Source organism: Sinocyclocheilus anshuiensis, unplaced genomic scaffold, assembly GCF_001515605.1.
Source record: "Sinocyclocheilus anshuiensis isolate Anshui unplaced genomic scaffold, SAMN03320099.WGS_v1.1 scaffold299, whole genome shotgun sequence".
NCBI lineage: Eukaryota > Metazoa > Chordata > Actinopteri > Cypriniformes > Cyprinidae > Sinocyclocheilus > Sinocyclocheilus anshuiensis.
The window spans coordinates 660,202-684,745 of NW_015552565.1; the positions used below are offsets into that span (position 1 = coordinate 660,202).

The window sequence follows — 24,544 nt, forward strand, 5'->3', positions numbered from 1 at the left end:
ATGTTTGTGAATGTTATTTAATACAAACACTTGATGATTCATGTTTGTTCATTGTGCATTAAGTAATTTTAACAGATTGAACTTTGAAATTAACCCTAAGAAGAATAATTGCCATATAACTATTGTTTATTGTTGGGTCATGTTATCTAACAAATAAAATCTTATTGTAAAGTGTTTTTAATACTACAGTTTCCATCTATTTGATATACACTTAATATATGTAATCTTATCTAAATTTATTATAAAAGCTGAGGTTTGTTATTTCCTGAAAAGTTATATTTTAGCTGGTGTCAATGATCTAATGTTGCATTTGGTCAGACTCAGCCCATTGCTTTACTGAAGTATATTATATTTTCCTTTTACAGCTGCAGACTGAGGAAGATCCTGAAACACACCAGCAAACCCTAAAACAGACAACAGTTTACAGATGTTTTTCAGTGGCAGCAGAACTGACTAAACTTTTGGGTGAAACTTGTTTACTTTTTTCATACTTTTATTACTTGTGGAAAAACTTAACAATTTTAAATAAGTATAAAGAATGGCATTGGTTTTGTACATTTAATTTTTGTTTAACGTTATTAATAAAAATGTTGTTCAATTAGCATGTTTTTGTGTTTTGCTTTGGTACCGAAATTGGTACCGAGAACCGTGGATTTTCACTGGTATCGGTACCGAATACTGAAATTTTGGTACCGTGACAACACTAGTAGGAGGCCAAAAAAGGATTAGTTGCTAATTTAGCCAGTTGATTTCCCGTGATTAGTAAAGGAGTTACACACAGAATAAATATGATGGGAATTTGGGAATTATTCAGTTGCTTCAAAAAGTATTAAGTACAGATCTATAAATACAAAAATATTGAATCAAATTAAATTAATTTAATTCTGAATTATTACTCAAAATAAGACAACAGTATATTGTTTTGTTTTCTTTTACATTATAGGGACACGATACTGCGTTTACTCTGCAAGGACTGTATGGACTTGAGGACAACTGACTACATTCATTCACTAAAAATCACCTTGACAACACATGGAAGTAATTGCAAAAAATGACTCGGAAAAGTGAAGAGAAAAGCTCTAGCATAATTTGTTCACAGATCCCACTTGATTAAAGAAAACTTTCATTATGCCATGCAATGGGATTCAAACATTCAAGCAAGTATGGATCAAGCGCCTAAATTCTTGAATACACAGAGCAAAAATGGGTCCAGACGCAGAACGTCCCCAGAATTTGATTGATTGTGCACGCTGTGAAAGAACAGCATTATATCACTGTGCATAAGTGCGAGGAGCAGGGTGAAGGACGCTTCACTCACATAGTCACAAGATTCAAATGCACAGAACCTAAATGAACTCAAATCTCAGCTGCATAAACTCACAGATTATTGTGAATGTGCTGGATGGTGGGGGTTGGTCATTTAGTTGACTGGCATTGCAGGGTCTCTTAATAAAAAAGTTTCCCATGCTATTTACAGCCTTTCCAGGCAGTCCAGAAGGAGTGCTCCCAAAACGCACGCACACACACACACACACACACACACACACACATACTCACAGACCAGAAAAAAGTATTTTTCTATACCAAAAGATTTTTAAGCAGTGTTATATAGCATTATTCATATACTATTATAGTATTTATTCATATTTTGAATTAGCTTTTATTTTTATATATTTCATTTATATATTTTATTATATTTCATTTAATTTTTTTAGTTATAGTACTTTTTGAAAATATTTCTATTTAGCTTTACTTTATATTTATTTTTTTATTTTAGTTTTAGTAATTCTGTTGTGCTTCTGTCCTTTTTTATTAAGCTTATTTTGTTTATAGTCATTTCTGTCTTAGTCATTTTAGTACTTCAACTTAAACATTTTTTATTTCAGTTAGCTGCCAAGTTTAAGTTTATATTTTATTGTATTTATTTTATTTCAGCTTTATTTATTTTATTTCAGTTTTAGTCATTTTACTATGTAAATATTTTTATTTCATATTTATTTTTATATTTTCAGTTTTCATTTAATTTTAAGTTTTAGTAATTTTGTAATGTGCTTTAATTATATTTTCATATTAATTAATAATTAAGTTAATAATAATTAAGTTTTCATATTAAATTTTAGTAATTTTATTATGTAAATATTTCTATTGTAACAATTAGTCCACTGGCGTCGAGTTGTGATGATGAACCCAAGTGCAGTTTATTTAAAGGGGTCATATGATGCTGCTAAAAAGAACATATTTGGTGTATTTGGTGTAATGAAATGTGTTTATGCGGTTTAAGGTTCAAAAAACACATTATTTTCCACATACTGTACATTATTGTATCTCCTCTATGCCCCGCCTTTTGAAACGCGTCGATTTTTACAAAGCTCATCGGTTTGAAAAAGCGAGGTGTGCTGTGATTGGCCAGCTATCCAGTGCATTGTGATTGGCCGAATACCTCAAGCGTGTGACGGAAATGTTACACCCCTTGCCATATTGTGATGATGCCCTGTAAGACCGGAGCGATGAGACAAAAACATGAAAGCCCATTATAAACGAGGCATCCGTTGCATCCAGTGGGGACATAATTATGGATTATAATGACTTATACTGTCTTCATGTGACAACTCCGGGCTGGACTCCACTTCGTCCACGGTTAAAAGCCGATCCGGCAATCGACAGCGCGAATTTGTAGTATTTCCTCATCGACCAGCACGGATCAGCTCCAGGCATGATGAAGCAGATATCGTCCTCTTTTGGAAGACCAAACAAAGTAGTTTCGCTTTCACAACGAAGCACACAGCGTCTTTACGACATGGCAGCGGAAACAACAAAACTACAGCGAGAATAAAAGTTATGCCTTCTTTCTTTGCGTGAACATTTGGGCGGCATTATGCAAATCTTCCCACAGAGTGACGTAGGTATGTGGGGGCGTGTTAGAATGAGCCGTTTTAGGTAGGTGTGGCTGACTCTTTTATAAAGAATATCTCTTTGGATTTGAGACTTTAGTCTTTGCAACTTTACAGATCTTCTTTATGCACCAAGAGCTTGTAACACTCCAAAGAGAAAGGAAAATTTGAAAACGCATCATATGACCCCTTTAAACAAGTTGAAATCCAAAATCCAAACATCCAAACAAAAGAAGACTTGACTTGAAACAGACTTGAAACAGACTTGACTTGGCATGGCATGGCATGAACAGACTTGACCAGAGACAGACTTATCATAAACAAAAACACAACTCACCAACAGCAGGTTACACAATTTAAAGCTAGACAAAGAACAAAGGCAACATGAGGGCTATTCATACCAAACAATACAGGTCACATGACATGAACCAACCAATGAGAAACAAGACACATGACTAGGACAACCAATCAGAACTTGACACATAGAACAGAGGAACCAATAGCAGGAATACAAGAGGGCAAGGGAAGCTTGACACTAACAGCATAAATCAAATTACAAAATAAAAGACATGAAAACAAGAACATGAAACAAAACCCAAAACAGACCTTACATCTATTTACCATTTATTTTTATATTTCTAGTTTCCATTTTTAAGTTTTAGTAATTTTGCTGTGCTTTTTTATATTTATATTAAAAATATTAATTTCTATGCCAGTTTTAGTTTTAGAATTTTACTACGTCAAGTTAAACTCAACTTCAGTTTCATTCATTGTTTTAAGTTTAAAGCGGTGGTTGATCAGCTTTTTTCGAAAGCTTGATTGTGTTTATGGGGTGCAGTGCAACATGTGTTCATGCTTCGTTTTTTAAAAAAAACACATTATTTTCACATATTTTACCTTTATTCTACACCGCTGTTTCCATTCTCATCAAAACAGTCTGTTGAGTTCCTAGTTCTATGAAGCCCCTCCCTCAGAAATACGCAATGGGCTCTGATTGGTTAGCGGGCTCAGTGTGTTTGTGATTCGCTAAACGCCTAGTGCACGTTGTCCGGAAATGTCACGCCTCCTTACCATTACGGGAAGTTGCGTGTTCCCGGGGGAGGGGTTTATGTAAACATCGGGGTTAGTGATGTCACAAACCCAGGAAGAAGCTTGTTGTAGTCCCTACCAGCTGTTTTTTGTAGTCCTTAAACAGCGATTTCTTTAAAAGAAAATATCTCCCTTTGCATTGAACTCTGAGCGTCGTAACTTTGCAGACGTTGTTTATGCTCTAACAGCAACATTACACACTAACTAAAGTTCAAAAAGTGACCACCCCTTTAAGTTTTTCACCTAATATTCATATTTGATTTAATTTCAGCTTTATTTATATTGCTGAAAACGATTTGAATAGATTTAGTTAACAACACAACACCACATTTTACCACAACTTCAAAAACTAAAACAAAATGCAAAAGAAACATACAAGTTCATCTTCTATGAGTAAAATCTCCACCTAGAGGAGTTTCTGCTTATTCCCTAAATCTAGCTGTTCCCAGCCTGATACAACAACAATGCAAAACAAATCTGCATTAAAGGAACAAACTCACTCACTTTCTTTTTTCTTTTAGACCAGCTGAGTAAGAGAATCATTAGGATATTAGATTCATGTTTGGCTGTTCATAAGTTCCCAAATAACCTTACAAAGAACCTTTGAGGTCCAAATGACAGGAAAGTACAAGAGCAAACAAACAAAAGAAGGCAGACTACACCTTGCGGTTAAATCTTTGTTTGAGTGACCCAACATGGACCCAACTTGTGGTTCAACCAATGGCGTGAGTGTTCAAACATCTGACAAATAGAGTGTGTATTTATGCTGAACAGGTCACAACTAGTCCTCTGTTGTTGCGTGTTTAACCAGTAAGGACTAACTAAAATGGGGAACAGCATTTAGGAGGGCCAACCAGCAATACACACATAAATTAACTGCTGCTATTAGCACACACCCACATGAACACACACAGACAGTCTGAAGCTGGTGTACTGTAGTTTTAGTACCGATGCAATATGGTGGTATCATGAGGTTAAGTGAGTGTTTCGCAGAACCATTTGCAGCTCTACTTTACGGGGCCTTTTACTGTTTCAACCCTGCAGGAAAACAGGCACTCAAACGCTGCAACAGAAATGACACTCATATGACACTCGCACACGTTTAGCTCTGAATTTAACAATGACTCATCATTTAAATGACTACAGCGCACAGTATAGCTGAGTTGTGTGTCCATTATGCAGTGCCAGGTGAGTGACAGCTAAAAGAGTCAGTGGGTTTAATTAAAGACTGGATGAACAGACAGGTGCTTTAGACCAGCTTAGGAGGAGGAAACAAAAATGCGGTCTTCATCGTCACTGTCCTCTGCTTTCCAAGAACTCCGCATTCTCGCTTCAAAAATCTTGGTTTTCAAACTCTATAGGCACACACACTTAGGCTGAAACACTTTGCAAGCAAATATTGTTTGTACACTAAGTTTGGGGTCAATAAAGGTGTTTTGTTTGTTTATTTTTTTTTAATTACTACTTTTATTCACCAAGGACGCAATAATTGCTCAAAAATGACAGTAAAGATATTTATAAAAATTCTATTGTCAAATAAATGCTGTTCTTTTGAACTTTCTATTCATCACAAATTCCTGTAAAAAATTTCAAATGTATCAGTTTCCACAAAAAAACAGCTTTTCCATGGCAAAAAGAAATTACATTTTAAAATATATTCAAACAGAAATCAGTTGTTTTAAATGGTAATAATATTTCATAATATTACTGTTTTAACAGTATTTTTGGTCACATAAATGCAGCCTTGGTGAGCATAAGAAACTTCTTTATAAAACATTAAAAAAAAACTTTTGAAACAGTAACATGGTTTTTGGGGCTAGATCAAAGGACTTCTGACAAGGATAACCCAATCTACCAAGCAATGCAACACGTATACAAACAACTGCTTTCGTAAACAGCATGAAAGAAATGTTATTGTATCTAAATCTAAAACAAAGATGAAACCTGTTGATTTAAAAACATTTTCGTAAATAAAGTAAAACAGAACAAAACAAACAACTTAGACAAAAAGAATGCAAAAACTGTTTGAAAAACAAACAGGTATAACATAATAACACAAAAAATACAAAATTACTGGGTAGGTTAAGGATGATGTTAATGGCAATGGGTGATAATGGGCCCCTATGCTAGAGTACGGGACCCTCGACATACTTTGACGACACTGACGAAAAGATTCATAATGCAATGCAAATAAAAACTGAGTTCACAGCTTTGCCACAAGGTGTGCTAGTGAGCATAACACAACCTTTTTTACTTTATGTATATCACTTTTCAGCTTTCAGTCATGGAGCAACATGAGTTTGGTTGTTTGTTAGCAGCAATGCAAGAATGAACGTACGATGTGAGGTATTGCAAGCTTGCGTACTTGCGTTACCTTTCTTTCCTAATACTAACAGTGAAGATAATGACAAAAACGTTCTAGCTTTCCAGAAGAACAATGGCTCAATTGATTTATCGAATGTATTTCAGCTTGTTTCTTCACTCTGTAGTGGTCTCTTTATACTTGTGGAGACGTCTGTGAATGAGTTTTTGAGGAGCGTAAGAAGTATTGATGAAATGTCCCAGATCGTTCCCATCACATATACTAACAGCCACATATTTCAATAGCTCATTCACCTCCCTTAATCAAGCATACATCAGACAGATAGAGAGAGAGAGAGAGAGAGAGAGAGAGAGAGAGAGAGAGAGAGAGAGAGAGAGAGAGAGAGAGAGAGAGAGAGAGAGAGAGAGAGAGAGAGAGAGAGAGAGAGAGAGAGAGAGAGAGAGAGAGAGAGAGAGAGAGAGAGAGAGAGAGAGAGAGAGAGAGAGAGAGAGAGAGAGAGAGAGAGAGAGAGAGAGAGAGAGATGGAGGAAGAGACAAAGAGAGTGGGGAGAGAGATAGAAAGAAAGGAAGATAGAGGGATTGGCTACAAGCCCAGAGGAAAATCCATACCACACTGTTATTGGGCATATAATTGGTTTCCTCTCTCTCTCGCTCTTTCTCCTCTCTCAACCCATCCCCCAATTTAGGCAGAGTGTAAACCTCTAGGATTTCATATGACAACAATAAGTGAATTTGTGAATACATGTTCTCGTGCAAACATGTGCTTGAGTGTTTGTCAACACTTTACACTTTATTTCAGGCCCTTTATAGGGGCCAAAAAAGACAGTGTAGTGTAGATGTACTACACTCACAACCTCTACACACAAATATCGGCCATTCATGGTTATTAAATAACATTGTAAAACATTAGCCAACCATAACAGAGGTCATTTACATATACAAGTTTTAAAGGTACAGTAGCAAAAAAACATTTTAATTCGTAAGCTCACAGAAAGGTTCAGGGTAAATAGTCAGGTAAAACTTGATAAAAATATTTTTGATGCAAGAAGCCTTGACTAAAGGTAATGTCCTCACCAAAAAGTAATGTCACATTAGGGACATTTTGGTGACATTTCTCAGGCAAATAAGGTCAATAGTGTAGCAATGTATGAAGCAAAGTTTACACTGAATTCACTTTCAAACCAAGCAGATTTCTGTTGGTCAATGTGCCATATCCATGTGACCAACTTGAACTAGCTGCGAACTCTGCATGGTGAAATTGTTTGCATCACACGGAATTCCCAATTGTGTGGATTCCTATTGAAATGTATGCATTTTGCAACACAAAAATTCACTGGACAATGGTAAATCTGACTGCACCTTAACATTAATAGTAGACTTCAGAGGAAAATGTATTTATTTTAATAAAATGCCAAAAGTGTATAATATGTCCACTTTACAACATGGAGGACATCTGAAAATACTGGCCTAGGACCAATAACAATCATTTCCATCTTTTTTGAGCTTTGCTACTTGTGGCAACAAAGACAGGCTCTATTGGCTGTTAACAGCATGTACCACATGAGTTCAATACAGTTCAATAGTTTGATTCAGGAGTGCAGAACATGTCTGTACATGAAACATAAAAAAACTAATACACACATACACTCTGAATGAATGCATGTGGGTGCAGGACTGTGTAAAAAATGGATGGCAAACACAGCTTTACCGACAGGGAGATGGAAACAGCATAGTAAGTGTAAATGAGAGACATGCTCCCGTCATGCATTCACATCCTTTTCTTTTGACCTTTTGATCTCTGGGTGAGCTCAAGATGTTAACAAACCTGTTTCTTTAAGGATTGTCAATCAATTGAAATAATCGCATGAAATGCATGATGAGTCAATGAATTGATCGAATTAATCAAATACATGCAGAGAATTGTCCTCAAATAAGACATTGTTATGGCTGACAAGTAAATAAATGAATGAATAAACATGGCAGAAAGTTGCTTTAGGAAGTCATACTATATGTCACCCTGGACCACAAAACCAGTCTTAAGTCGCTGGGGTATATTTGTAGCAATAGCCAAAAATACATTGTATGGGTCAAAATGATTGATTTTTCTTTTATGCCAAAAATCATTAGGATATTAAGCAAATATCATGTTCCATGAAGATATTTATTAAATTTCCTACTGTAAATATATTAAAACTTAATTTTTGATTAGTAATATGCATTGCTAAGAACTTCATTTGGACAACTTTAAAGGCGATTTTCTCAATATTTTGATTGTTTTGCACCCTCAGATTCCAGATATTCAAATAGTTGTATCTCGGCCAAATATTGTCCTATCCTAACAAACCTTACATCAATGGAAAGCTTATTTATTCAGCTTTCAGATGATATCTTTCGAAAAAATTGACCCTTTTGACTGGTTTTGTGGTCCAGGGTCACATATATTGTAAAATTAAACAACCCATCTTGTTCATTCATTAATTCAAAATACATAATTTAAAACTTGAAAAGAATATTACAATTTTGATTGTTCATTCCATGACAAAATATGATTTCAGCAGCAGTGATTGCTCTCAGACAGGAGTGGGTTTTGCCCAGAGGGCTCTCTTAGTGAAGCGTGTGTGTGTCTGAGGTTTAGTCTGACAGAGGAGCTCCCAGCTAAATCATCCAGAATCCTGTCTGGGAATACTCTTTCAGAGCATCCGTCTCTCTTTTACAAAGACACACACGCCCTATACTTCCAGCTGTGCCCTATTTCAGGGATCACAGCTCTGGCGAACTGAGTCGGCAAAGGTTGCCTTCCTCTCAACCACACACAGAGAAAAACACAGCTAGTCCTCTCCATTGGTGGGTCATGACCCAAAAATGGTCTGGAGGCCCGTTCGGACCTCAGGGAAAAATAACAAAGCTAAATGCACATAATAAAATGCAACTGACCACATAATTGTGCATATATAGAGTATATTATTGGATCTATTTCAGTTCAAGGTAGTATTAAGAAATTAATATTGTATTAAAAATATTAATGTTCATTAATATTATATATAAATAAATAAGATGCAAATAAATATTACAAAAATATACATTTTAGGAAGGCACCACTGATCTAATAAAAAATACAGAGGTCACTGGGATGTACCAATAATACAATTCAGACAAAAAAGACAATAATTATTTTCAGTTATTGCTGGTAAAAATACAATTCTATAATATTAATTGCATTATTTTGTGTGAAATGTTATATAAATATATTAAATATTACATTTATTTTATAAAACTTTATTTGAGAGTTAGATGATGGCAAAGAATGTAATCTAAATATAAAAATCCAGAAAATGAACACACACAGTTAAATTCCCAATGTCTCTAATATCCAATATTAACCGAGAACAGTAAATTTAACAATAAATCTAATAACCTAGATACAGTATTTATGTATAGTGCCTCAAATACATTTAGATGTTTGATTTTAAGGATATTTTTGTACGTTAAACAAATTTGGTTCTGTTTTGTAGTCGCCACTTAGTGTTCAATGTAAATTCTGGATCTTAGAGGTAAAGCCATCTGAGATCCACTTGGCTAGACAGACAGAGACGGAGTGAGATGGAGTTTCTTTGCTTCTCTCATTCCTCCCTCATTCTGTCCCTGGGTCGCGTCTCTCATTCTCTCAGCGGTGATGTTTGTGTGATGAAACAGATTGCGTAGAATAAAGCACACACTTGAGGTTTGTGGGATGTTTCTTTCTCTCCATCTCTCTCATGTAGTTTGTTCAGTATGCCACTAGACCTCTATCAAATTGCCCTTCAATGTGCTTAAAATTAATGGGGCCGAAAAAAATAAGAGGAGTTGTGCTTTGAGGGCCATGAATATTTCACAATGTTTAAAAAGAGTCATTTATCTTGTGCTACTCACATCTGAATGAAACGCAGGAAAACCAGGCGTTTGTTTCATAAATTCACAGAAAGCCTTGCATATGGTCCTCATTGCAGCCTAATCTGGACAAAAATTGTCATAAATATACCACACAACATGGATACCTTATGATAACTAGTTTACTTGTCAAGAAGTACTTTAAACAAGGCTGTGCTTCCTATAACCTGGAAATGGTTTTATGAAATTGTATTTAATCATTTAATCAAGTTTTACAAAAGCGTGAAAAGTAAATAAATAAATAAAACAAAACAAAACATTTAATGTGTGTTTAATTAAAGTTTCTTAAATCAGACAGTGAACCGACTTTGGGTGGTCCATGGGAAGTCTGTCTGAGACTGAGACTATATAGGTCACAGATAACTTCACGAACTCCGACATAAATACACAAATTAGCAAAAAATAGAAAAAAAATAGCTTTAAAAAAATGTATGCATTGAATAAAGTGATTTTTTTTTTATATTTGCACCAGAGATGTTCTGTATGTGTGGTAGTCAGTGGTTATGAGAATTACTTTCAGTGCATTTGGGCTCAATGCCATTATACATGAACATACAGTATATTCATTCAGAATCACAGCCTATTTTCTCTGCCTACACTCGACTACATCAGCAAAAGCAGCCATACAGATGAACAAGCAATTATAGGAGAGAGAGAATCAGCTTTTAACTTCTGAACACACACATGAACACAGACACAACATACACAAAGCTACAAATAAAACCACTGAAAGAGCACAAAACATGTTGTTAGAGAGAGTGGGTATGTTTCGGAATTGCATACTACCATACTAATTTTACTATTTCAGCATTAAAGTATTTATACCGTGCAAAGTTTGCAAATTTTTTATGCATAGAATACCCAGATGACCTACTACTACATTTGCTGCAAAAAATAGAAAAAAAAATAGCTTTAAAAAAATGTATGCATTGAATAAAGTGATTTTTTTTTATATTTGCACCAGAGATGTTCTGTATGTGTGGTAGTCAGTGGTTATGAGAATTACTTTCAGTGCATTTGGGCTCAATGCCATTATACATGAACATACAGTATATTCATTCAGAATCACAGCCTATTTTCTCTGCCTACACTCGACTACATCAGCAAAAGCAGCCATACAGATGAACAAGCAATTATAGGAGAGAGAGAATCAGCTTTTAACTTCTGAACACACACATGAACACAGACACAACATACACAAAGCTACAAATAAAACCACTGAAAGAGCACAAAACATGTTGTTAGAGAGAGTGGGTATGTTTCGGAATTGCATACTACCATACTAATTTTACTATTTCAGCATTAAAGTATTTATACCGTGCAAAGTTTGCAAATTTTTTATGCATAGAATACCCAGATGACCTACTACTACATTTGCTAAAATGTGCAATGCCCTCAATATGACCTTCCATTTCCAGTGTGATGAACCGACCATACAATATCAACCATGACTTTTAACATCTTATTCTTGATTCTTGATGTCATCAGAAACACACAAGAGTTTCTAAAATGACAGCATTTTTCATCTCAAGTCTCGCTTATGGAACAATCTGTGTTTCATTTTCCACCTTCAAGGTATACTAACAACATCAGTTGATGCTTGTTTTAATCATTGTATAAATTTAATGTTAATCATTTCAAGATTATATTAAATATAAAAAAATCTATTTTTCATTAAGGAAATATGATACTATTTTGCATTCTGCCACTGTACATTTTCTTAAATATAAAGTACAAGTAGACTATGCATCATGTTAGTACTAGTATTTTAGTATAGTATTTTAATAAAATAAAATACATCATAAAATAAAACATAAAATAATAAAATGTTTAATTCATTAAAAAAAAAGTTACAAAAAATGTTTAGAAAGAAAAAAAAAACAAAATAGACGATACATGTAAAAAGATTACATAAACTTGCTGAATTAATTCTGGAGCATAATGAGGTCATATGACATGTAGCATAGGCCTATACTGTCTTATTTCACACTGCATTCTGTTCACATACTATTTTTAGTAGGCAGCGTACAGTGTAGAATGTTCAGTCGTCTGTTCAGTTAGCAGTAGGCTGGTATTTCATTTTGAACACAGCCAGAGATTTTGGGATTCAGATTGTGTGTGTGACTGCTTAAGAATGGCTCATTTGTTTCAAATGGCCTGAGAGATTAGTCTTCTTTGCTCTGTATGAGCCTAGTGAATGAAGACAACACACACACACACACTAATGGATGAAGAAGGTGCACTAACGTCTGTATATGTGTGTTTGATATATGCATGCATGTCCTATAGTTTATATAAATGTGCATGTTTAATATACTCACAGATCAGTGGGTCAGAATTACTGTAAATCCTGCTCATTACCACATACCACAGTGAGCAGCCATTCAAGCTCATCAATACTACAACCCATAAACATTTCTGTAACACTGCCTGCCATGGCATATATCACTCTCTAACAGTTCTGAACACTCTCACAAATCTCTGCTCCCATGAGTCTCTGTTCCCCTATGTAATCACTGACAAATAACACCAGCACCTGTTATGACCTTGCTGTAAATGCCAGTCTCCAGATACGTACCCAAAAACAAACACACAGACAAGTAATGGCAGGAATTTAATCGGGTAATGAGTCTCAAGTACTTGAGTTAATGAACATACAATCAAGTAAAGGCAAGTAAAGGCTCAAGGCTATTTCTTTTATTTAAAAAGGGTAATGGTAATGGGTAGTACAGATGCTAGTTTGTGTAGAACATGCACAGATGTGTGTGTACAGTATGTGTGTGTTGTATGGTATGAGGAAATTCAATAGAGAATTCCTTTAGTGAGTCAGTGTATCAGTGCTCTGCTAAAACACTGTATACATACAAAGAAATGTCCTGTGCAATAACAAAATTTCCCATCACACCGATGGAAAAAGAGAGTTGGACATCTGTCCTTCTCAAAGGCAGAATTTGGGTGTACTAGTGGTAGCCTGAATTTAAATATACCAAACTGATGTTTTAAAGGGGTCATGATGCGATTTCAATTTTTCCTTTCTCTTTGGAGTGTTACAAGCTCTTGGTGCATAAAGAAGATCCCGTAAAAAGACAGTATAAGTCATTATAATCAGTTATTATGTCCCCATTGGATGCAGCAAATGCCTCGTTTGTAATGGGTTTTATTGTTTTTGTCTTGTCGCGCCGGGACACAGCATCACAGTATGGTAAGGGGCATAACATTTCCGTCACATGCTTGAGGTATTCAGCCAATCACAACGCACTGAATAGCTGGCATTTCAACGTACACCTCGCTTTTCAGAACGATGAGCTTTGTAAAAATTGACGCGTTTCAGAAAGGCAGGGCATAGAGGAGCAACAATAATGTACATTATGTGGAAAATAATGTGTTTTTTTAACCTTAAACCGCATAAACACATTGCATTACACCAAATACACAACATAATGTTATTTTTAGCAACGTCATATGACCCCTTTAATAAATATTTCAACATGTGAATACATCTCTGCACTATCCTAACATCCTGTGCTCTCTATATCAAGCAATCATTATCAGCATGTGTGTGACTGAGCCAGGCCAGCTCATTTGGAAGGAAATAGCATCATGGGATATTGCGGTAACCCTGGCCTGTCATTTTACACACACAGCACATCATCATCACTATCACTAGGACATCATTTGGCTGCGCACAAACACTGGACAACAATCAAGGCTGCGTAATGTACACAGGACAGGCTTTGAAGCGGAGATACATACATCCGTTTAAATATATGACTCTGCAACTTCCAGGCCACACATATAAAGAGAGCATGAATAGCCGTTAATGTCATATTCAATGCTAATTGTGTTACGCCAATAAGCTGGTGTTAACTCAGCTTTAAGTGGATTTTACTCAGGGACTGGAACATTCTTCTGTCAGACTGTCCAATTCACTTCATAAATAACACATGCAAAAAGGTCATTCACACAAACACTGTCAAAAAATGTCTGGGTGTTATGTCACTTCAAAATAAAAAAGAAAATTGCACTTTGCATTAGGAAATAAAAGACTATTCTGCATTCTGGCACTGTACATATTCTTAATTGTGGACATGGTATTACATTTACTAAATTTAATTTATATTGATTTTAATACAAATCTAAAATAAAATAAAATGTTTAATATAAAAATAGAATAAAACAATATAATAAAAATTATAAAATAAAATATTGTTATAATGTAAATAAACATAATTAATACAAATAAAAAATAAAAATAAATAAATAAATGTGGTAAGGTGTTCACTACAAACAATTCTGTTTTATAGATTTAAAAAAGCAACATAAAATGTTTTGAATATCTAACTACCTCCTGCTTTGTAATCGCTGTAATACAGTAATAAGAATGTGAATTTGGGGGACAGTATTCTTAATTGTCATGTGAACAATGAAGTTTATTGACCACAAAAAAAGACTTTATTTTCTTTACACAAAATATTAAAAATATTATTTTTAATTTTGGGTTGAAGTCTGGGAATTTCTTCATTAGACTCACTCGGAAACAGCTTCCATGAACATGTGCGTGTATATATCAAGAAAAAGGGGAGGAAGGGGTGATAGAGTGTGAAGGAGGAATAGAGTAATTGAGCTCTCTTGGCACCCATTGTTTTTCTCCTCGGTTTGGCAGGCAGTGCTGACCAGCCCTCTAATGGGACTGTAAGCTGAGTCTTAGGTTCAATCAGGAGGGAGCGAGAGAGCGAAGCTGATCGATACTACAGTGGAAGTCCTGCTACCAATGGCATAGAGATCCCAACTGAAAAAAAGAGAACGAGGTAAGAAAGGAAGAGTGGAAAAGAGAGAGATTGAAAGATAAGACGGGGGATTTGTAAACGACAAGGGACAAAAAAAAGAGGAGAGAGACTTTCTCTATTCACACGTCTTGGTGCCTGGCTTAAGGGCTAAATTAGATACATCTTGAGGGGTCTTGTAAAGTGGAAAGTGTCCACACACATATTTCTCCAGAGGAAGGGTCAAAGGTCATAATTACTACTTTCTTGCTTCTTGTTAAACACCACAACATCATTACACAAATCCATAAGCTTGTTAAAAAGATCCTGTGACTTGGGAATGTCAGATATGCCAGGTATGTAGGTTACATTCAGTAGCGGATATAGTCATGCTGCCCACAAAAGGTTGTTGATTTAAAAGCAAATGGTACTGGTATTTTCCATCCAAATCTCCATGAAATCAGCTAATCCAGTGGTCACATGTCTGACCATGTGATTGAGAACTTTCCAGGGGGAAGACGAGATATCTGAGCTCTAATACCAGGAGGATACTTGTCCAAACAGTACTGTGATGGCCATTCATCAGCACAGAAAACACTCACCCATAAGCTGCTCTAAGCTAAAGGATGAGGGCCTGAGAGGTTGATTTATGACAGCTTTTCAAACAAAAGGCAAGCATGCTCCGAGGAGTAGAACAATCACTGGCAGAAGCATTACACAGACCCTAAGCTAATCAAAGGCCGCCCTAGCACAGATGGGTTCACTCCATGGAGCATTTAGCCTTAACACGTCTTGCCACAGCTCGAGGAGAAAGAGCTAAACTGATCAGGGAACAGGAGGGAGGCACTTTTAACTTGTGAAAAACCATTGAGACTGTGAATGATCTTTGCAACAAATAAGTTAATGGGATAACATGTTACATGTAACATATGTTATGTCCCTTGCTAAAGAGACAGTGTTTTGAACGATGGTACCCATTATACAATGCTGTTATGAAGCCCTTTTAACTGGTAAAAAGCTTTGAAATAGTGAATGATCTTTGCAACAAATGAGTTAACAAGACAACGTGTTACATGTAACACGTTTCACATGTTTCCCCTGCCAAAGACAGTGTTTTGAATGATGGTTCCCATCATGCAGTGCTGTTATGAAGCTCTTTTAACCTGTGAAAAGGACTGAGAATGTGAATGATGTTAGCGACAAATGTGTTAACTAGGGCTGTGCGATATTGAAGAAAAATGCGATATGTGATAACTTATTAAATAATGCAATATTCGATATGCGATATGATAATGCTTAAAGTGCCACATGCTCAGATGAAACAGTTTTACTCAGCTGTTGCTGAGTCAGTTCTGTGAACTTCTATAACTATCTTGTGTCATATATATATGGTTATTTGTATGTATGTATGTATCAAGAGCTCCTGTAAAACCACAACAAATTCCTTGTGTTTGCGCACACTTAAGTGGTGAATAAAGCTCATTCTGATTCTGATTCTAATAAGAAAGCACCCCTACAACAACTTCTGAAAGTGAACGGTATGTGTTTTACTCGAGCATTACATAAAAATGTCATTTTAATATTAGTGTAATCATTTTAACATGAGTTTAGGAACTGAATAATAAAAAGGAAAAATAAAACACTGCTTAGTCTTTACTCTTTGAATTCAATATGCACGGATTCTTATTTAAGCTACAAAAGTTATTTAGGTAAGAGCAGTGAGTGATTTTCTCTTTGTCTTTTGTTCATGGCCCCAAATATTGCAAGCTGTAGTGATATGCATATTGCGATATGTACATTTGCGATATTTCGATAATTTTGATATATTGCACAGCCCTAGTGTTAACAGAATAATGTGTTACATGTAACATGTATACATGCATGTTACATCCCTTGCTGAAAAGTGAGTGTTTTGTATGTTGTTATGAAGTTCTTTTAACCTGTAAAATGCATTGAGACTATGAACGCTCAAACAAATTGATAACAGAATAACTGTTACACGTCACACGTGTTACATTCCCAGCTGAAAAGATTGTGTTTTAGAAGATGATTCCCATCATACAATGTTGTTATGAAGTTCTTTTAATCTGTGAAATACACATGGACAAACACAATTGAATGAACATCCTTCATGCAGTGTGCGTGAGCTTTCTCTTATCATATTAGTATTGAAGTAAATTGAGCTTGACAGTAAAGAAAAAACCTACAGCATCTTCCTATTCTGCTTCAAACACTGAAGAGTGTTTCTAGCATGTTAATAAATAAACAAATAAACATGTTACTTTCCATAAAAAGTAACAATGTAGAGTAATTCTATTTCAGCACCCACATATATTTCCCCTATTATCTGATGCCTACTACACACAAAAATTGCAAGACCTTTCTGAAATTTACATGTCCTTTACATTTATTCATTGACAATAGCAGACGTTTTTATCCAAAGCAACTTACTTACAAATGAAGACTTGCAAATGAAGAACTGCACTCAAATGGGATTGCCTGACCAAGTAACTTCCTGGATTCAAAGTAGAAAGATTTATCAGACCACTGCAATGTTATTATTTATATATCATTCTTTTTTTTTTAATACTATGATATTTTTAAATTTTCAGTTTTCATTTTTAAATTTAGTTTGTTTCATTAATCTTGTTCTGTTTTTTTTTTTTATTCAAACTTTTCATCTAATATTTCTATTAGATTTTTTGTTTTCATTAGCTTTATTTAAACTAATTAAATTTAATTTTTAGGTAATAATAACAACATTGGTCCACTGGGAAACAAACCATGGTACGAAGTTACAACAATGAGTTTTTGACTAAGAACTAATGTGGATTTGAAATAATCCATATTTATTTATTATATTTATATATATTTTTGGATGAACAAAAACTCAACATGTAATGGTCATCAGTGTTGCCTGTACAAACCATTGCTGAGACTGTTGTGGCATTATTTGAGTGAGCTACTGTACCACTTACTGGTCAATTACTGTGGTAAATTTAATTTCAGATTTATAAATCATGGCTGGTTGCTTTACATGATGGTCACAAAGTATTTTATTTTTCTATGAGGGCCGTTCTTATCCAAAATAAGCCACAAAGTAGACCATGCTGATAATTTAAAGTCTGGCTCTGCAAGGCTAGTTTGCAACTGTCTGGTTCCCATGCTGAGTCACTGTGCAAAGTGAAACTTTCTTGGAAGGGTCATTTTCTTACTACACTCACACACAAGCGAGCACTTAGAAACAGACACTCACTCTTTGAACACAGAGCACACTCCATTCCCCACAAATCTGAACTTTGCCCCCAATACACCAACCCTTCCTCCCGTCCACTCATCTCTTAATGGATGGTGATATATAAACGTCCTCCTCCCTCTTTCTCTATCTGAGAACACTCCTCCACACTAGCTGACGGCTGCGCTCCAGACCAGAAGGTTTGGTAGCGGTCCATGTTTTTAGTAAGCGGCTCTGACAGTGAAGTGTGCATGGCTCTGTGTGGTGTGCTCAACAGCACTGCGGTCTGTGTCGCTCAGCAGTCTGTTTCTGTGCCTGATAAGATGGGGGATAATGGTGCTGAATGTTTATTTTGATAAACCGCAGGGACATGATGAATCTGTGACTGCCCCAGACCGGCCAAGACGGAAAACAGATGCTAACTGCTCTTTTCATATTATTAGCAAGTAGGGATAAGTCACGATGGCTGACTTGTCGTACAACAAACTATTGGTCAATTTTTTCTAGTTTTCTTTTTTTAGTTGTAATATTTTAGTGCTTTAGCTGTTAGCCAGTTTGTATAGTAAAGAAAAAACATCTTTATATGTTAATATTTATGTAGTATGACTGACAGAAACTTTAACTGTGTTCCAAACTTAGTTGGCTGCCTTGCTGCCTACATGGAAGGCCCTCGATCAAGTAAAAAGGTTGAGAACCACTGCTCTACATAGATAGCAACTACATGAGGAAATAGCTTTACTTGGGACAATTTAGCATTAGCGTGTTAGCACATTGCTAAGCTAACAGCACAATACTCTATTAAGCATACATACACATATTGATAAAATAACATGTTTATGATGACAATTGACTTTTTATAGTATTTATCAGTATTGAACAAAATATAAGAATTCTTAGTCAATATTTTTTCACCTTAGATATGTCATCTTGTATTTATTTTTTCACTGAGCTTGTTAAAGTGCATTCTGGAATTGCCCTATCTGTGTAGAGTACATGCAGTGCTGCCTTCGAATCAAATAAGGTATCTTAGAAGGCAACATAAGTTAAACTAACAATCAGCAGTGTGTCTGCAAAGAATGACTGACATGCTCAGTGACCAATCAAATTAGAGAACAAGGCAATCAGCAAAGTGACTGGTAGCCAAGGAGAGAGTTCATCCCATCTTGTTTCCCATAACCACCATCATCACAATATCCATAATGCTCAATCAATGCCAGTAAGTGTTGCTTTATATATATATGTATGCTATTAGTAAGAAAATAAGAGAATGGGAAAAAATAACATTTAGACCTAAAGAATATATCCAGCTAATGTCTCACAACTCCATCCAAATTCATGACTCAGGCACTTTAAGAGAGACAAATAACCACTGCACAATAGTTAATCATTATCATATTAAGCACTGAGCGTATGAATGTAGTAGCATTTGAAATCATGTTTTTCTAAGTGCAGTGATGCCTAATGCAGCATTCACACTGTGTCATTATTGATGGGCTAATCCATTAGCACTATGAAGGCACAAAACATTGATCATACAGCAGTGGGGCCTGTCCCACGTGCAACAGTGTATGTGAGTCAGAGGTCAAAGCCACAAGCCTGTGTCATTGGAACATGCTTTATTTGTATGCCTTTTACCTACATAGAAAATAGCAGCCCGGGGCATTTCCAAACTCACTTGCCTTAAAGGGACTTTGACAGTAGGATAGAATATTAAAACGACCTACTACTACTTTTGCCAAAACGTGGAGAATACAATGGAGCACACTGCACGGAATACTGTAGCCTATCCCAACATGCAATGCACTCAACAATGTGCAATTAAACTGAATAGATACATCAGTGATTTTTGGCATCTGTCAAAACCAAACACAATTTTTTTAGACAAAACTGAATTAAAATGTTCTTTATCTTTGTACTCCAAGATATTATTTTTTATTATGAAAACCCTTATCATTTATCTCTTGAATGTCATGCGAACTTCATTCTATTGTAAGCAATTTTTTTTAGGCCTACTCTTTTTAATTTCATCCATCTGACTTATTCACAAAAACAAAAATACAAGATTTTAATGCTTTAATGGTGTGATTTCATATTAAAACCGCTTTTCTTTGTTTATGTTCTGCAATAAAAAAAAGGTTAATTAAAAAAAAGAAGAGGAAGAAGAAGACTTTTGCCTATATAATAAAAATCAACTGGGGTCCAAAAATGGATATTGAACCAAACTGACTTTAATTGCATGGACAAAAACACAGCATACACAATTAACACAATTAAAACACAATCATACACATACACAATTACATATCCAATCATCATTAATTTATCGATACCTATAAATCTCTAATATCGGCCATTAAACGATATTTTACTGATAGACTGTAACTTGAACTTTCAAGTTTACAACATATCACACTGCACAGAATACTGTATCCTGCAATGCAATGCGCTCAACAATGAAATAGAAGTCATTACAGCAGTGATGTAGAAGACATTTTGACACAAAATTGAATTAACATAGATATTAACTGCAGATATGCAGATATTAAAATGGCCAATAATATATAATTATTAGTATAATTAGTATAACTGATAGTATATGATAGTATAATCCCCATCATATTAAATAATTAAAATATTAAGATATTGAAATTCTTTATTTTGTGTTTGTTTTATTTAATAGATAGATAGATAGATAGATATTTTTCAGTTTTTAATTTCCAAATAGATAACTGGACACCATTCTGATTATGATTTAATGAAGTCATGTCATATTTTTTTAAATATAGTGCAAGCTAGTATCCCATTCTGAACATAATCACTAAAATCTCTTAAATTCTTCAAGTGACCCTTTGGCCTGTCATAGATCCACCCTCATTTTCAGATAAGGCCATGTGAATCCTCTCTGGGCAATGCACCGTAACTAACTGTGACACTGCAGAGCTCACAGAGAGAAAAAAGCACAACTTCCAGCACCGTGGACAGATGGACAGACCCAGACCCCCCCACCATACCGCACTGTCCCATTCCTCCAGCCAACAGTCCTGACCCAATAAGAGAGAAACACAAACACAACATACTTCCGAGTCGACTTTCCAACCAAACAAACCTCAAGGATCAACCACAAAACAACAGAACAATGCCTTCTGAGTCCTAAATTAGAGGAGCGGCGAGATAATGTCAGCCGTTCCCGCTGGAAAAATGCCCTATTACCAGGCAGAGGGATCTTTTGTCCAGACAGCAAACGAGCAGCATTGATTGTACTCGCTGTTTTAACCAGTGATGTGGCTGATGTCTGAGCCGGGCTCGATCAGCCTCTCTCGCTCTCAAAGACGCGAGCAGGCATGTCGTTCCCAGGTGCCCTTCCCCCCATCTCTGCCTGGCCATTCCCGAAGCATACATTTCCTTCTATCTGCTCCACACAGTTGTCATTATACATACTGATGTGGAGATGAACGTGTTCCTGAGATCATATACCTGAGAACCGTAAACACATGCATGCACAGCTGATCAAACATCACACATCAATCACACAGGGCAAACAGAGCAACACGCACTAGGTACAGGAGAAATCACTCTGTATTACTAACAGTACAGAGTGTTAAAGTTTGTTTTGAGAGAAGGATTTTCTCCTTTTATGAGGCCTCATTAACCAATTAATTAGAATTAATTCCAAAGGAAACTTTTTTTTTTTTAGCTGTTATAGCTAAAGAAACTGCCCGATATATTTTAAAAATGTGAATGAATGAATGAATAAATAAAATTGGGTTCTTTAAGTTCTTTTATTTTTAGCGCTACAGAATTAAACCACTCCTTTGTTATCAAAGATATTATATTTTATTATGAAAACCCTTATCATTTATCTCTTGAATGTCATGTGAACTGCATTCAATTGCATGCAATTTGTTTACTCTCTAATTTCATCCATCTGACTTATTCACAAAAACAAAAATACAAGATTTTAATGCTTTAATGGTGTGATTTCATGTTAAAACTGCTCTTCTTTGTTTATGTTCTGCAATAAAAAAAAGGTTAATTAAAAAAAAGAAGAGGAAGAAGAAGACTTTTGCCCATATAATTAAAATCAACTGGGGTCCAAAAATGGATATTGAACCAAATTGACTTTAATTGCATGGACAAAAACAGAGCTATTTTACTAAATATCTTATTTTGTGTTGCACAGAATAATAAAAGTAATATTTGGAATGACATGAAGGTAAATGACCGTATTTTAATTTTTGGGAGAATGCCCTTTAAGTATCAATTTAGTCTCAGATGTTTCTTATAAAATGCCTCAGGAGACAAAAATTAGGCAGTCCTTGGCATACAGTAAAAGCAGGGCTGCCATTACATTTCACTGGGGCCTGGGACAATTTTTTTATGGATGGGCTCCTCCACCCTCCACCAGGCCAAATGAGTAAGCTATATCAGAGAGGGCCATGGTGGGCGCCCCTCGTCACAATCCCATCCCATTCCCCCTTTGGTACAGAGCTATGAAATGAATGTGGACAGTACTATACAGCCCAGATAATTTGGTCTTGGAAGTATTTGATGAGAAATGCTCAAGTTTGAGAGACAGTTCACCCCAAAAATAACAATTCAACATTTACTCACCCTCATGCTGTTCCAAACCTGTATGACCTTCTTGAAACACAAATGAAGATATTTTGGAAAATTCTGGTAATGAAACAGCTTTGGTTGACTTTCATTGTATAGACAAAAACACTAAGTCATGTCTCAAACTATCTTCTTTTATGTTCCACAGAAGAAATTCAGTTTTACACGTTTGGAATGAAATGAGGATGAGTAAACAATGACAGAATTTTCATTTTTGAGTCGACTATCCCTTTAATACCATAATCTCAGACTTTTGGTGTCTTGGCAAGACAGTTGAGACATCGAGATCTCCTCCTCCAGAGGAGACACGTGAGATTTTCTCGCAGTGAAAGTCTATTAAGATGACAAACAACAGCACTCCTTGTAACTGACTTTAATGAGCACATTTTAAGGATGAGTTGTGGATTTCTAAACTGTTTGAATTTGTTTCAGACAGATATTGGAATTTCATATCAAAGTTTGAGACATGGTAACGCAAAAAAACACTGAGTTACAGACGCTGAAACCAAATGTGTCACAGCGGTCTCCCCTATATATCCCGACAATAATCTCAGACTTTTGGTGTCTTGGCAAGACAGTTGAGACATCGAAATCTCGTGAGACACGTGAGATTTTCTCGCAGTGAAAGTCTATTAAGATGACAAACAACAGCACTCCTTGTAACTGACTTTAATGAGCACATTTTAAGGATGAGTTGTGGATTTCTAAACTGTTTGAATTTGTTTCAGACAGATATTGGAATTTCATATCAAAGTTTGAGACATGGTAACGCAAAAAAACACTGAGTTACAGACGCTGAAACCAAATGTGTCACAGCGGTCTCCCCTATATATCCCGACACGCACGCACCGTGTATGAGGGGCGCAGTGGGTCGGGGATGCCTAGAGTGGGTGTGTGTGATGTATTGCATTGCTCAAGCAACTGCATTCGCTCTGTCTGTATTGATATAAACAGCACGGAACCGGTGGACTCCCGGAAAGCCCTTTTATTTCGGACACACATAGGCCTACATAAACTTGTCCGCTACGGTCTGTTTTCATACCTGAGTAACCCGGGCAGAGGTATGGAGCCGGAGCCCGAGCCCAGCAATCCTTTCTTCCCACTCAGCAGCTTCTCCACCAGCCCCACATTCCCGGTCCGCGCCGCCTCCAGAAGCTCCTGCTCCTTCCCCATCCCGGACACAAGTTTAATCCACGAGAACAAAAGCAATCCGGATTGAACGGCGAGGTTTCCTTTTAGGATTTCTGCGGCATGTTACCGACAAACAGACGCTCCGCCGTGCGCTGCTGTATGAATAAAGCCGCTAGTCCCTACCAGAGCTCAATGATGGAATGATGCACCGTATATTTACTGTAACACGGTCCCGGTGCAGCTGTGCTGAACGGGAGGTGATGGTCCTCAGACGGGCCGGTTGCCTAGAGACGCGGGTTATATCACACTCACCAGCCGCTCTGCTCGTGCGCTCTGGGTCACTGTACACACGCTTTCTCTCTTTCTCTCTCTCTCTATGTGTGTGTGTGAGTGCGCGCGCCGTTGTACTGACAGCAGGGCGGCCCAGCATCAGTGTTTCTGTCTTTCGGTTCCTATATGGCAGTCTTCTGTTACGAGAGGAGAGCTGCTCCGGCTGGGCGTGGAATCACGGATACCGAACACCGTTACTGTAACCTTGTTTTGATTTAATTGGCGCACGAGGAGAAAAGAT

At 36.2% G+C, this 24,544-nt stretch overlaps 1 protein-coding gene across 5 annotated transcripts in view; it reads right to left on the reverse strand.

Moving 5' to 3' along the window:
* Positions 1 to 24,294, reverse strand: part of anks1b (ankyrin repeat and sterile alpha motif domain containing 1B) — a 156,804-nt gene extending 132,510 nt beyond the window's left edge. For all 5 annotated transcript variants that reach the window (XM_016455556.1, XM_016455555.1, XM_016455554.1 and 2 more), the window contains exon 1: positions 23,885 to 24,294. In XM_016455556.1, coding sequence (XP_016311042.1) covers positions 23,885 to 24,015 — 131 coding nt within the window. In that variant the 5' untranslated portion in view covers positions 24,016 to 24,294. The remainder of the gene's footprint in view (positions 1 to 23,884) is intronic.
* Positions 24,295 to 24,544: the final 250 nt, after the last annotated feature.